Source organism: Nematolebias whitei, chromosome 13 (assembly GCF_014905685.2).
Source record: "Nematolebias whitei isolate Nwh7 chromosome 13, NemWhi1, whole genome shotgun sequence".
NCBI classification, from domain to species: Eukaryota; Metazoa; Chordata; class Actinopteri; order Cyprinodontiformes; family Rivulidae; genus Nematolebias; species Nematolebias whitei.
Genome location: NC_056510.1, coordinates 14,410,693 through 14,424,423, shown reverse-complemented (window position 1 = coordinate 14,424,423; position 13,731 = coordinate 14,410,693). Strand labels below are relative to the sequence as shown.

General features: G+C 40.2%; 1 protein-coding gene across 1 annotated transcript in view; it reads right to left on the bottom strand.

Moving 5' to 3' along the window:
* Positions 1–13,731, bottom strand: part of asic4a (acid-sensing (proton-gated) ion channel family member 4a) — a 153,717-nt gene that overhangs the window by 14,907 nt on the left and 125,079 nt on the right. Inside the window, exons 2-4 of the mRNA XM_037686877.1 lie at positions 7,141–7,285; positions 5,088–5,215; positions 4,820–4,973 (exon numbers count right to left, since the gene is read on the bottom strand). Of these exons, the coding sequence (XP_037542805.1) occupies positions 4,820–4,973; positions 5,088–5,215; positions 7,141–7,285 (427 nt within the window). The remainder of the gene's footprint in view (positions 1–4,819; positions 4,974–5,087; positions 5,216–7,140; positions 7,286–13,731) is intronic.

Below are 13,731 nucleotides of genomic sequence, written 5' to 3'. Positions count from 1 at the left end.
TGATAAGATGGTTTCTGGAGCCCACCCTCTCCCCCATTGACTCCTCTGAGGCAGCCATAGCCAAAGTGATTCAAGCCATCAAAGACTCCTGGTTGATGTGTTGAATGCTTTGCTTTGGCAGCAAAAAAGGCTGGTGTGTTCTCTGCTGCAGCAACATTTCTCTCTTCTTTTACTAACTTCACATTTAGGAAGCGACAGCTTCTAAAAGTCAACCCAACAAATCAGCTCTAGCACCTCGTGAGCCATATGCTTTTGTTTAAGGTGTGTATTTTCATTTTACAAAACGTGGCATGTTGGGTCAGGTAAGTACTAACCTTTGCATAAATGGAAACAACACGAGTCCCAGGTGGACTTGTTGGCTTAGTTAAGCCTCTGACTAATTACGGTATTGGTTTTTCTGCCAATAAAGTGGGAGGTTTTATGATGGCAACACCTACACAGATCTCCAAGACTTTCAGAATTTAATGGCCCAGAGTTCCTTGCAGGAATTGCCTTTTGCCTTTCATGCCAGAGTTTTGAACTAAGCTCATCTGATCTCAGTGGTCAAACCTCAAAATAACATTTTGCTCAAAGTCATGCAATATACGGTAGATATCTCACATGATCTGTTAGCACATGGGATTTGTATTGTGAATGACTTTAGCTACCACCACACTCATTTTCAGTTTGATGTCTGCAATCGCTCTGCCTTAGCTTTCAGAAGCGTGTGATAAAAGAGTAATGGAGGCTTACCAGTCTAGCAGTGAATTAAAAACTAAGGGTGATTTCAAAATATTTAAAATACAGTAGTCTCTCGCTACTTCACGGTTCGTTTTTCGCGGACTCACTCTATCGCGGTTTTTCAAAATAGGATTGGACATGACACACAATTGGCTGATTGATGGATGAGCCACACGATCAGCATGACATTTTTATTTAAAATGAATTGTTTTAAATTATTTAGCACCTGCTGCACACACTGCAGGAGAAACTTCCTCCTGCAGCTCCGCCTCCTTCCTCCTCTGTCCGTCTCCGTTCTTCAGCCGAGAAGTGGGCGTGGCCAAGAGCGCAGAGTGCAGCTGTGGCAGAGAGCTGAGATCATGACATGTGCTCTTTTAGAACTTTTAGAGTTTAGAAACATGGCTTAGGGGTGTCAAACTCACTTACAAAAGGGGCCAAAATTAAAACCTTTTTCAAACTAGGTCCAGTTTCAGAATCTACTTTAACTCAAGTCAAGATACCCAACATTTTTTCTTGGTGGCAGGTTCCTCAACAAATTCAAATCAAATCAAATCAAATCAAAAATACTTTATTAATCCCAGAGGGGAATTAAGTGTTGTCATAGCTCATCATCCTGGTTTCATTCAAGAGTTGTTATAGATGCTGATAGCTGTGGGCAGGAAGGATCTCCTGCAGTGAAGCCGAAGAATCTGGCCACAGATACCGATCCGTCCACCCAGATCCAGCTTGCTGTCAGATCCGGCGGGCCTCTAGGTCCTCCTGGGAAGCAGGATTGCCCGAATGCCGGACAGAATTCCTCCCTGAGTGATGGTCACTCCTCCTAACAGTATGCAGAGCTCTTCACGAGCCGAGTTTCTCACCAGCTCCAGGATCTCGGTGGTCAGGTACTCGAGCACCGCTGCCAGGTTGACGGGAATCTGTCCACGGCACCTCCTTTTCAACTCATGTGGGATTTGGGGCTGTAGATGAGATATTTGAGCATTTGAGTTGTTAAGCAGCTGTTCCTTGTTGTTAAAAAAAACACCTTGTTGCCATGGTTACGCATCATAACGAATGTCCAAAAGTTAAAAGGTTTCAGTAAAAATCCTTCCAGCTGCACAGCATCCGATACCAGAGTAAATCATCATCATAAAAAAGTGATATACATCCAGAAAAAAGAGGAATTAAAGTTTTCAAAAGCAGTAAATCAGAATGAATGTAACAGAGCTGCTCCAACATGCAGCCACCTTGAGCGGCGCAAGAGTTTGATTGGTCTCATTTGACGTTCTCTGGTGCACTTTTGACACCATAATCAAAAATTACTGAAAAATTTCAAGTGAAAAAAGTATATTATGTTTAAGATATCATCTTTGGGGCCAGATAAGATGCCAAAGAGGGCCACATTTGGCCCCCGGGCCTTGAGTTGGACATATATGGTTTAGAATATTGCAAGAATGTGGGAAAGGTTTAAAATGCCTTTACACACTAAAATACACTTTATTGTTGTCTTTTGGCTTTCAAAAACCTACTTTTGAAGTTTTTCACTTATCGTGGGGCTTTAGGGTACAGATCCCCCGTGATAAACGAGGGACTACTGTAAGTCCTTCCAGTGTAAGAAAAAGTCAACAACAAGTTTGGAACAGCTCTCAGATCATCCAGGACTGCTTCAGTCATTTTAGTCCCAAGAACTGTTTTCAATGCAATGTTTGTATCACAGAGTCAAAGTTACTCACATCATTTTTACCATAAGGAGATTTTCAAATCAGCCTTGAATAGCTGATCTCAAATCAAAAGTGTCACTTTTTTATAAACACAGTTTGTAAGTGTTGCACAAAAACATGCAAAACGTGAGTTTCCTTCCTCAAACTGAAACCCTGTCTTCAACGTGTCCGTTAGCCACTTGAGTCAAACCGTTTGCGTTCAGTGACTCAGCTCTTTGACTGTCTGAACTCAAGCTGTAATGATGTGCACACGCACATGCACACTTGCAGTTTGTGTGTGACACACACACACACTCAAAGAGTCCAAACATTTTACAGTGTGTTTGCCAGACACTGCAACATGTTTCAACCCTCCACGAAGGAAGCTGTTTAATTGGTGCTACAACAGTAATCAGTGTTTTTCTAAAAAATAAAATAAAAAAAAATGACAGCCATAAATTTAGATCATGTCTCACCAACTAGATTTACTACCATGAAATGTTGTTCTAGCATTCATTCTTTCCAGATGACATATCCTGCTGATTGTGACGACCTTCTGACTTCTAATCTAACAGACTAATGGAAGTGCACAGTGGACCCATTAAAATGAGTTATGATAACTTTGATGATGCCTTTATAAGCTGTCATCATTTCAAAATTGGTTTCTGACCACATCAGAGAAAACCAATTTCATTCCCATCAACCCAGCTATGCTTTGCATTTAGGATCAGATAAATATCTCCGTGCTAACGTGCTAAAGAAAGACTGTAAATATGTTAAACATCAGAAGTGCATAACATTAGATTATTAAAACACAGAGCTTTGATTGTCATTAATTATGTGCTGAAAGGGAGCAACATGCAAACTTTACAGAATCAGGAAGATGAAGTTAGACAATAAATTTAACTAAAAGCTAAAAAGGGCCTAGCATTGCTGTAAGGGATGCATATTGCCCACCACTTTTCATGCAAGCGTTTTAAACTAAGATCATCTTCTGCAGAAAAATGTATAAGTTGTAGCCATTTTGGCGAATTCTTGAAAATTACACAATCTCATGTCATATAGTGCTTGGAAAATGTGTTGTGAACGACTCTCAGCTATTCCCACACAACATTTTTATAAACATATCTGTAAAGCACGGCAAAGCAAAAAAAAACTCACTTAACACCACAACAAGACAGGGAGTATTAAGACAAAGAAAAAGGTCATGATAATCAAAGATTGCTGTTATAAGTAATTACCAAATTATAAGAAATTTTATTTGTTAAGTGTTGCACTCTTTAAGAAGAAGGAGGACATCTGGTGACTTTCAGGTGGTTTTATTGCCTCACCACATGGCATACAGCTTCCACACTGGATCGATGTTGCCAGATCTTATGATTAACCAGTTCTATGAAAACAAGCTCAAAACAAGTCCAGCTGGCAACCCACCACATTGTGTAAAACAGAGGCCATTTTTAAACAGAATAAACATGCATTTATTATGGCATGACATATAAACAACAGCAAAATTATGCTAAACACTTTGAATAACATACTTTAAAGCACTGATAAAATACATTTTGCATGTGTAATTTTTTCTACATATTTTTAAAAACAAAACATCCTGACATCTGCGTGTGAGTGACCCCCTAGTGGTCGGCCACAGTATGTACGCCTGACGCCTCGCCAACTTATGCGGGAGCGACAAGTGGGAGCGATAAACAGGAAACAGGGGCATGAAAGGGACAAACTACCTGCTTCCACTTGTGCGGAGCTGGGCGATAATCAACTAGTTTCACTCGGAAAAAAAGTCAAGCCCAAATACGCAACTTCACGTTCAAAAACAAGCCCAAAAGATTGCAACCCGTTACTCAAGATTTGGAAGCAACTTTAGAAAAAAGAACAAACCCAAAGTCGCTTATAATAAGCAGACTTGGCAAAAATGTGGAGTTGGTTTTCTTCTTCTCTCTATATGCACTCACAAACATTCAACTCACCACAAGTGATGCCCTCTGGTGGTGCACAAGTGCCACTACATACAAAGTGTAACGAGGTTTCGGATATCTCTAAGTTTAAGTACAGACTAAAGATCTAACTATTGCCTATAAACCAAACATAAAATAAAACAAACATACTGGGGGGGGGGGGGGGGGGGGTCCACATTTTACGAATAACACTAAAAATTAACCTTTGCCACACAAGTATCCATAAAGTTTTCAGAATATCGAAACATTTACAAGTAAAAACATCCGTCAAGGACAAACAAGACAATTAATTACAGGCAAGAATTTTTCATGAAAACAAGACAAAACCTGAAAATACACTCTAGCTTTAACGTTTTATGATTTATTTCCTCTGTTCATGCCATTTCTGTTATTTTAATAAATGTGTGCAACAGATACTGTTTGTTTTAAAGGCAGTGTAAAGTGTGTTCTTACCAGGCATGTGCACCATTCTGCAGTTGCACACCCGCATGACTTCGTTGGTCTCGCAGAGCAAACGACAGGCGCTGATGCTGTACGTGTCGTATCCCGGGAACTTCTCCTTGCTGGTGGAGCGGCAGTTCCCCCAGGGCTGGGGCAGGTAGGTCAGCTGGGCACACAGAGATTTATTAGACAGCGCTTTGAGTCATCTGGGGGAGAACAGTAGCAGAGAGAACAGGGGTGGAGGTTGGAGGGGGTTGGTAGAGGGATAAAAAGCACCTACCCTTTGCTCCTGACAAGAAACAAAGGTCTGGAAGCCGGGGGAGACGCCAAAGCCCAGCTGATGGATGTACGGGGGCTCGTCCTGACTGTGGATCTGAACTCGGATGCCGGCCTCCAGAGACGTCTCATCTTCTCGCCGGGATGAAACAGAGCACAGGCATGTAGCGGTGCAAAGTGAGTGGGAATTTCAGACGTCTGCATCATCTAACAGCTTGAACTCAGTCTGATGCTAACTGCAAACCACATTTCATAAAATCAACCAGAAGGGATTGATTTTATGAGGTACTAACTGTGCAAGCACACATCTGAGGGAGTGGATTTAGTTCAGGAATGTGTTTTTTACAAGCTACTATTTTCAGGTGCAGCAATGCAATCAAAAAGCACATATTTTACAGTATGTGATATGAAAAATATACAGTGGGTTGCAAATGTATTCATCCCTCTTGGTAATATTTCTGTTTTGTTGCCTTACAACCTGAAATTTAATTGAATTTTTAATTCCGTTAAAAGCAATAATTCTCCAAAAATACTCTAGAATAGTAAGCTCATTTCAGCTGCTCCCTTCTTCAGGGCTCGCCACAGTGAGTGAACTTGCACAAATGATTTGGCAATTATTTTACGCCGTATGCCTTTCCTGATGAAACGTGGACTCAAACCCACAACCTCAGGATTACAAGACCACATGACTGACCACCAAGCTAGTGCAGCCTCAAAAATACCCTAGAATAAGCAACTTAAACCATGGGAAGTGCATTTAAAAATAAATTTAGGTCTCAAGTTCCAATCCTTACCTTCAGAATCCACATAATTTGTTCCACCTGTGAGCTAGTCAAAATATCTAAACCTGTAAAATCATGCCCACCTGCACTCATGGTCACCAGATTCAATACAATCTAAGCAGATGTCCTGATGTATGCTCAATAATCCAGATAGATAAATCTAAGATCTAAGGAGAGCTGGAGTTCTTCTGCAGAGATCGGAGAAGCTGTTCGTGGAATCACTACAAGCTGCACAGAGCTGGGCTATTTCAGTCAGAGTCAGAGATTCTTTATCGTCATTCGCAGCTCATGTGATACATGTGGTGGAGCAAAATTATGTACACAGGGTCCCAGTTACATCCAACAATAAAATGTAAAAGAAAAACTATGATAACATCTAAGATATGAACTAAGAAACTCAAACTAAATATCACTAAGCACAAATAGCATAAAAACATTACGTCGAACATCAGCACAAACATGAACATGAGTCTGTGTGAGCAGATGAACACGCATGAACACATCAACATTGAAACAGATCAGCAGCAGCATTGAAACAGATCAGCAGCAACATGTTGTGATTTTTTTTTTCACAGTGATTGATATGTGACCAGGATAAAACATTTTCTTAAAGAAAAAATGACCTGTTTGGAATTTCTTCCCCAAACAAGGAGTTGTGGTCCACTCAGAGCTAACCTAAACTTTTAAGCCACCATGTCTAAGGCAACACCTTTCATAATGCAGAGAATACAATCCCCACATTGATGCACAGTGGTGGCAGCATCATACTGTGGGGACGATTCTCATCAGCAAAAGATCGATGAAGGAAAATACAGATACATTTTTTAGAGGAACTTGTTGAAGTCTTCCAGAGATTTGAGACTGAAAGGAGGTTCATCTCTCAGCAGGACTATGACCCAAAACACAGCTGAAGCAGCACTACACTGGTTGAAGGAGAACCAGTTAAAGGTTCTGGGCTGGCCCAATCTAAACCCAGATGCTAATCCAACTGGTAATCTTTGGTTAGCTTTAAAGATTGTTGGATTCAAGTAGCATCCAATCACCCTGAAGGAGCTGGAGGGGTTTGATCATGAAGAATGGACAACACTTCTAGTGGTTAGTTAACCATTGGAGACCTTTCCCATTTTACACAACATTCCAACTTTTGGGAATTGGTGTGGTAGAAAGATTACCAAGCAAGATAATTACTTTTATGCACCTTTGAAACTACAATAGAAGTATTTCATGCTGAACGATGGGAACAGATTTCAATAAACAAATGGTTTTAAGGCTTACTTGTCTCTCTCCAGATGGGAAGATACTCATCCTGCTGGATATCCAACATGATCTCGAGCCCGTTTCCCATTCCACCCTGCTTGGTTTTCCTGGATGCAGTCTTGTTGCCATTAAAAGTGTAGCATTTCCCATATCTGGTGTAAACCTGTGAAGGGACAGATTCATATCATCACCGTGAACACGACAGAGTCCACACACTGGTTGTGACAAGCGGTGCATTGAAATGACTGCAGAGATATGGAGCAAAAAATAAATAACAAGCCGAGTGTTTGCCTGCACGAGTTGCTGAATATTACCCACAAACCTCTGGGTGCAGTCTGCCGGCTCAGTCCCTCATGGGCCGAGATAAGCTGTATTTGAATCAATTTCTACCACTGGCTGTACAAACTCTGCACAGAGCAGCTCAATAATACGGCATCCCGTATCATCAAAAGACACAAGACATTTTTTAATCTTTCTTAGAAAAGATAATAATAAAGAGGCTGCTTAAACTAAGCTATCACAGCTCCACCTATCAGGGGAGCTGTCTCATAGGGGACACATCATCTCTTTGTTTATGCTTCTCGTCTAAACTACATCACTGCAGAAAGTATTCAGCTTACAAGCCATTTAACTCGTATCTCCTCAGAGTTTTAAAGGCACAAACTGTGAGCCACATGCAAACAAAAGCTCCACAATCAAAAATAAAGGTTGGGAACCAGGGAGCGCCACCGAACACGAGGACGAGCACTCAATCTGATCTGTGTGTGTGCTTTCCCATCCTGGGTAAACTTTGATTCCAGCAGTAGTTTGTTTTGAACCATTATTCACTCGAGCACTTGCACAATCCATCCACTGAACTGTGAAGGTACAATCAGAACATAGAAACCATAACCGGGTCTGGCAGGTGTCCAGGTTTCAAATTCTCTTTGCATGGATACAACATGCACCGGGCTCACTCTGCTTTTAAACAGTGGAGCTGAATGTATCTCTTTAAAACATCAAAACATCACCTGAAGACTTGGACAAATTGGGTAAAATTATTATTTTCAGTAAATGCTGAAGCAGGGGCGAGTCTGAAATCTGTCCTTTAGGGGGCTTAGCCCCCAGTGCTGACAATGGCTCTTGGCTTGAACAACGCAGTGGCCTATGAAAGCAAAAGTGCCTCAATTTTCAAATTAAAATGGATTAATAGAAATGCTTTTCATTTTCAAAATAAAGCTGCTGAAAATGGATTTTGGTTACTTTTTACAGGGACATATTTTGAAAATTAAATGTTTTTTTAATCATTTTAATTAATTTACAAATAGAGCAGTCTTGGAGAAGAAAATTAAAATGCAGTTTGGATGATTTATTTTTAATTTTATTCATGAGTCAAAACATGCAGTTTTATTTTGAAAATGAATAGCATTTCTATTAATCCATTTTAATTTGAAAACTGAGACACATTCGCTTCCATAGTGGCCATTGGTGTCAGAAGCATTTGTAATGTAGAGTGGGTGGGGGCAGGAGAGACACACTGGTGGGGTGTCTGGAGGTCCTCCCCCAGAAGATTTTGAATAAAGTAGATGCCATTTCCTGCATTCTGTTGTATTTTATTACGCCAGAATGTAAACGAACGAGACAAACAATCATCCACTCTCTCACTCACACCCAGGGACAATTTAGTTACCAATCAGTCTAACATGCATGTTTTTGGTCTGTCGGATGACACCAGGGTACCCGGAGAAAACACACACATGCACGGAGAGAACATGCAAACTCCACCCAGAAAGGTCACCAGCTGGGATTCGAGCTGTTGACCTTCTTGCTGAGAGTCAACAGCTCTCCAACTGCTCCACTGTCCTGCCTTTAAAGAAGAAATACTTCTATTTGTGTTAACTTCAACTGATAGAAATCGGGTAATGTTTTGATTACTGTATCCTGAGAGTAAAGTTTCAGTTCAATTCACATTCATTTATTCTGCTTTACTTGGTGACAAAGAAATAATTATTGGATTTATTTTATCTGAACACCACATACAAAAAGGCTGTCAATGAAGGTATAAAAGCTGAAAAAACGTCATGGCGGGAGAGGTCAAGGCACCAGAGAGATGACAGCGACGCAACAAACAATATAACCACACTGCAGACAAATCATTAAATGGACACTGAAACGTCCCCGACGCTCGCAAGAAAGCAGAGCCGTCTGCGCTCTGACTTTGATATCAGCTTGATCCACCTAATGAGCGCCATGATGTCTAAATAAGGGACGCTGGCGAAACAACACAAGCTCTCATTTACAGACCACAGGGTGTATCCGCATGCGAGACGGCTGAACAACAAATCAAAGCCACCATTATTAGTTTCAGTCAGGTAATTCTACGGAACGGCGGGCAATTCTGCCATGTCCACAACAGTGATTAGAGCAAGAAACGAGTATCGTTTAGAAGAGCTGCTGCTCAGAAAAACCAGCTGTATTCCATGCAGTAATAGACCTCTGCGGCCCTTTGATCTCGGTGTTTGTGCATGCTAGCTTGCGCTCGGCGTGTATGCATCATGCGTCGTCGGCTGAAGCGCAAATGGTTACTCTCAAACTGAGACTTGTTTGAGGATTCAGAGGAATGGTTGATAATTACAGATCACATCTCTGGCTCTGGTGTGGTACACAGTCCTCTGACAGACACTTTGCATTTTTCTAAATTGCAACATCTTTTCTGGGGAAGTGCTTAGAAAACAGGAGGAGGCAACGGAGAGAAAGAAAGTAGCATTCAAGTACTCAAGTGCGACTTTTGACTGACATGTGCTATTAGGTTGAAATGGTTTAATCTCTATTTGGCTGGAGCTGAGGAGGTAAGCTGCACTTTATCATTGATTCCCGCCTCCACCCCGGTTCATTGACACACTTAAGCCTCAACTGGCAGTCTTTATCTGATAGAGCAAGCAACTGAGGCAAAGGAGGATTTTTTTTTTTTTACTTCCGAAATGCTCGCAACATCCCAACCAAGTGCCTGGGTTCTGCTCTGAAACTTCTGGCTCTGAAGGACATTGGTGTGTTCCCAAATGATATCCCCAGAGAGAAAAGGGGGGGGGGGGGGGAGATTTTCCCATCACCTCACCCAGGAAATGGTTGTTGGCAGAGCTTCCCCTGGTTTATTTCTCAGATACTGAACCCGCCTCGGGTTTCCGCTCTCTCTCTATACATCTTCAGTGTGATTGATGGGGCATTTTTCTCTTGTTACGGCTCACACCAAATTTAGTGAAGGTATCAGCTGCGACTTGGGCAGACCCCAAGTAGGGACTTGGCACTGATGTCGACAAGCTGAAGCAAAGCAGGAAGTTACAGAGCGAGAGAAAAGATCTATTGTGTTAGTTTAAGTAAATCAAGAATGGTACCAGGCCCGGAAATAGCACTGTTCACGTTCTTTGCATTTTGAGACCTAAAAGTCCTTAAATGGAATTAAAAAAATTGATTTACACAAGTTATCAGTTCTCTCTCTTGCTGCTAAAGGTTTTAGCTCACTTTCTTTCAAAAGTTGGAATCCCCCATAATAAGTAAATTTATACTGTATTGTTTATTCTTCGTTGTTTTATGATAACTGTATTTACTTCATATTACTCATATTCTAAGGATTCCTAATTATTTTTGCTATTTTTGGGTGTAACTGGGACCCCGAGTACATAATTTCGTTCCACCTCATCTACCACATGTGATGTGAATGACAATAAATTTGAACTTGAAAGAACCAGATTTTAATTAAACTATCAAAAAATAATCATTAGATGTATACATAACTGATTCACTTCTGGAGTCAGCCCCATCCAGGATGGCCACCCCAGCTAGGTGACCTTGGCCAATACAAAAAAAAAAACAACAAAAACAGTAGTTCCTCGCTACTTTGCGGTTCAAAATAAGATTAGACATGACACACAAGTGGCTGACTGATGGATGAGCCGCACGATCGGCATGGAGTTTTTATTTAAAATGAATTATTTTAAATTATTTAGCACCTCCTCCACATTTGTGCAGCCCGCACTGCAGGATAAACTTCCTGCTGCAGCTGATCAGCTGTTCACCATGTAGAGAGGAGAAGTGGGCGTGGCCAAGAGCATTTGCAGGTGGCTGAGAGCAGAGGAGGCAGGGAGCTGAAATCATGACATGCTGTGCTCTTTTAGAGCGCTTAGAAACATTGTTTAGAATATTGCAGGAGTGTGGGAAGGGTTTCAAAACACACACACACACACACACACACACACACACATGTGTATATATATATATATATATATATATATATATACTATAAAATAAAATAAACTATTACTTACTACTTGTACTACTAATCCTCCTTTGCTGTTTTTCACTTACCGCGGGTCTTCAGGGTACAGATCCTCCACGATAAATGAGGGACTACTGTATTACTCAGCTGATTTTGAAGGTATTCAGCTAAAATGTGGTGTTCTAGTAGCTGAAATGCTTCTCCAATTTATACTCTGAGCCTTAATGAAGCATGTGAGATGTGTTTGCCAAACTTTGCCTCCAACTACTGGAGTTAGATTTGATGTTCGTTAGCAAAATATCTCATGAACTATTAAACAATTTTTGTGAAACTCTCAAAAAGTAATCATTCATCTACAATGAGTACAAATACTGTACAAGTGATTAACTTTGGGAGTCAATCTAATTCAAGATGGCCACAACAGATAATCAACCTTAGTCCACAGAAAAATGACACATCAGTCACTTTCACAGATATCGAGCTAAAATTCAGCTGGTGGTAGTTGAGATTCATTCTCGACACAAGTGCTAACAAATATCATGAGATCATATTATAATACATTAGATTGTGCATATTGAACCAAAATGGCAACAACCTGCTCATCTTTTTAGGATTTTATATAAAACTGGCATGAAAGGTATACATGCATTTCTTTAAGGGGCATTCGGATAATAATTCTACAACTTACAGTTAACATTACTATTGGAAATCTTTACATATTTCTACCTGAGTCAAATGTATTAAAACTTTGTCTATTTGCAAACATTTTTACCCAGATTTGTTTTCTCTACTTAGTATTCAGGCAAACCCTTACCTTACATGATTTGCAGTCAACACGTCCCACCAATTATATTGTAAATGTCCTGAATGCATATGTCTTTTTTCTGAAGTACTTTGTTTTATTTTGCACTCCTCCATACTAAATGCATTGAGAGAACAAGTCTTCACCGTGTAATTTAAAACCCCCGGTGGGATAAAACCTTTAAACACCCTCTTTATGGCCGTGAACTGACAGTCCTAACTTTTCCCTTTGTAAAGAATCTGCAGGGATCACTTCAGCGCTTCACTGGAGGACATTCATTTCCAGGCATGCCACATGTCATCGGGGCGGAAAGCGGAGGATTTGAATTCATTTACGCAGGGTAGTAGTAAGCACAAAAGCCCTGATAGACAGATAAAAGCCATTAAAGCTGGCTCATGGAGGTTTAAGGTTGACACAGAGCATTTCTTGATTTAATGGCTTCATTACAACTTCCCAGCACAGAGACCAGAATCACGATGTGACAAACGGAATATTTACAGAAGCATTTCGGTACATTTTTTCTAGAATTGTTTTGTGACAAAGCTGTCAGTCACGTTGCCACTGTGCAAAACTTTTCCTCTCATCTAATATTTAGATTTCAAGACAAGACTTAAGACAAGGTTTGAGAGGAGGATGTGACCATTTCAATTTTTTTTATTTGATTTTAATAATATGATATTAAAAGTTCAAGTCAAGTTTATTTTCATTACCATCACATGTGGTACATGAGGTGGAACGAAATTATGTACTTAGGGTCCCAGTTAAATTGACGTTTTTATAAGTTACATTGGTATGTACTATATTGAGTTATATAAATCTTGAATTGTTGTACCATACCATATCAAACATTTCAGCCTAAACTTTGTGATGTAGCTGCTGAGAGTCATTTCCAACTTATACTCTGAGTGCTAAAGATCATGTGAGATTTGTTTTTTTAAATTTGCCATAAACTATTAAAATCATATAGCACATCTCACAAACCACTGGATGAAGAAAACTTTCAGGAAATAATAATTGTACAAACCTATGTAGATGAACAGATGCTGGGATGTATTCATCATTTAACGCGAGTTCCTCATTTTTCTGGACTGAATAAAACGTGCACTGAATTTAAGGAAATGCAAAGTGAGACGTCATTTAAATTTGACCCATCAAAATGAATGCGGTCATTTATTTACAGAATCAAATTTAACATCAAACATTTACATTAATTTGGCAAATTATGAAAATAACAACAAAGCAATCAATCAGGAAAATCATACGGCCATGATTTTTCCGTTGCTGCACCAACAGACATTTATAACTGTACAACTATGATCTTTTACCCACATGAATGTGGGTAAGCACTTTACACAGACATTTCTAAATATCTGGGAGAATTTCTACTTGATAGAAAAGTTTAAGATGAAAGATGAAGTTTAAAGGGGAGAAAGATGGTGTTTGAGGTAGAGTGTTGAACAGAACGGCACTCTCCGGGCTTTCTTCAGCTTTTCCTCACAGTACACTTAGGTGGTGAAAACGACTCTTTTACCTGGAGATGTCTCAGGCGAGATTC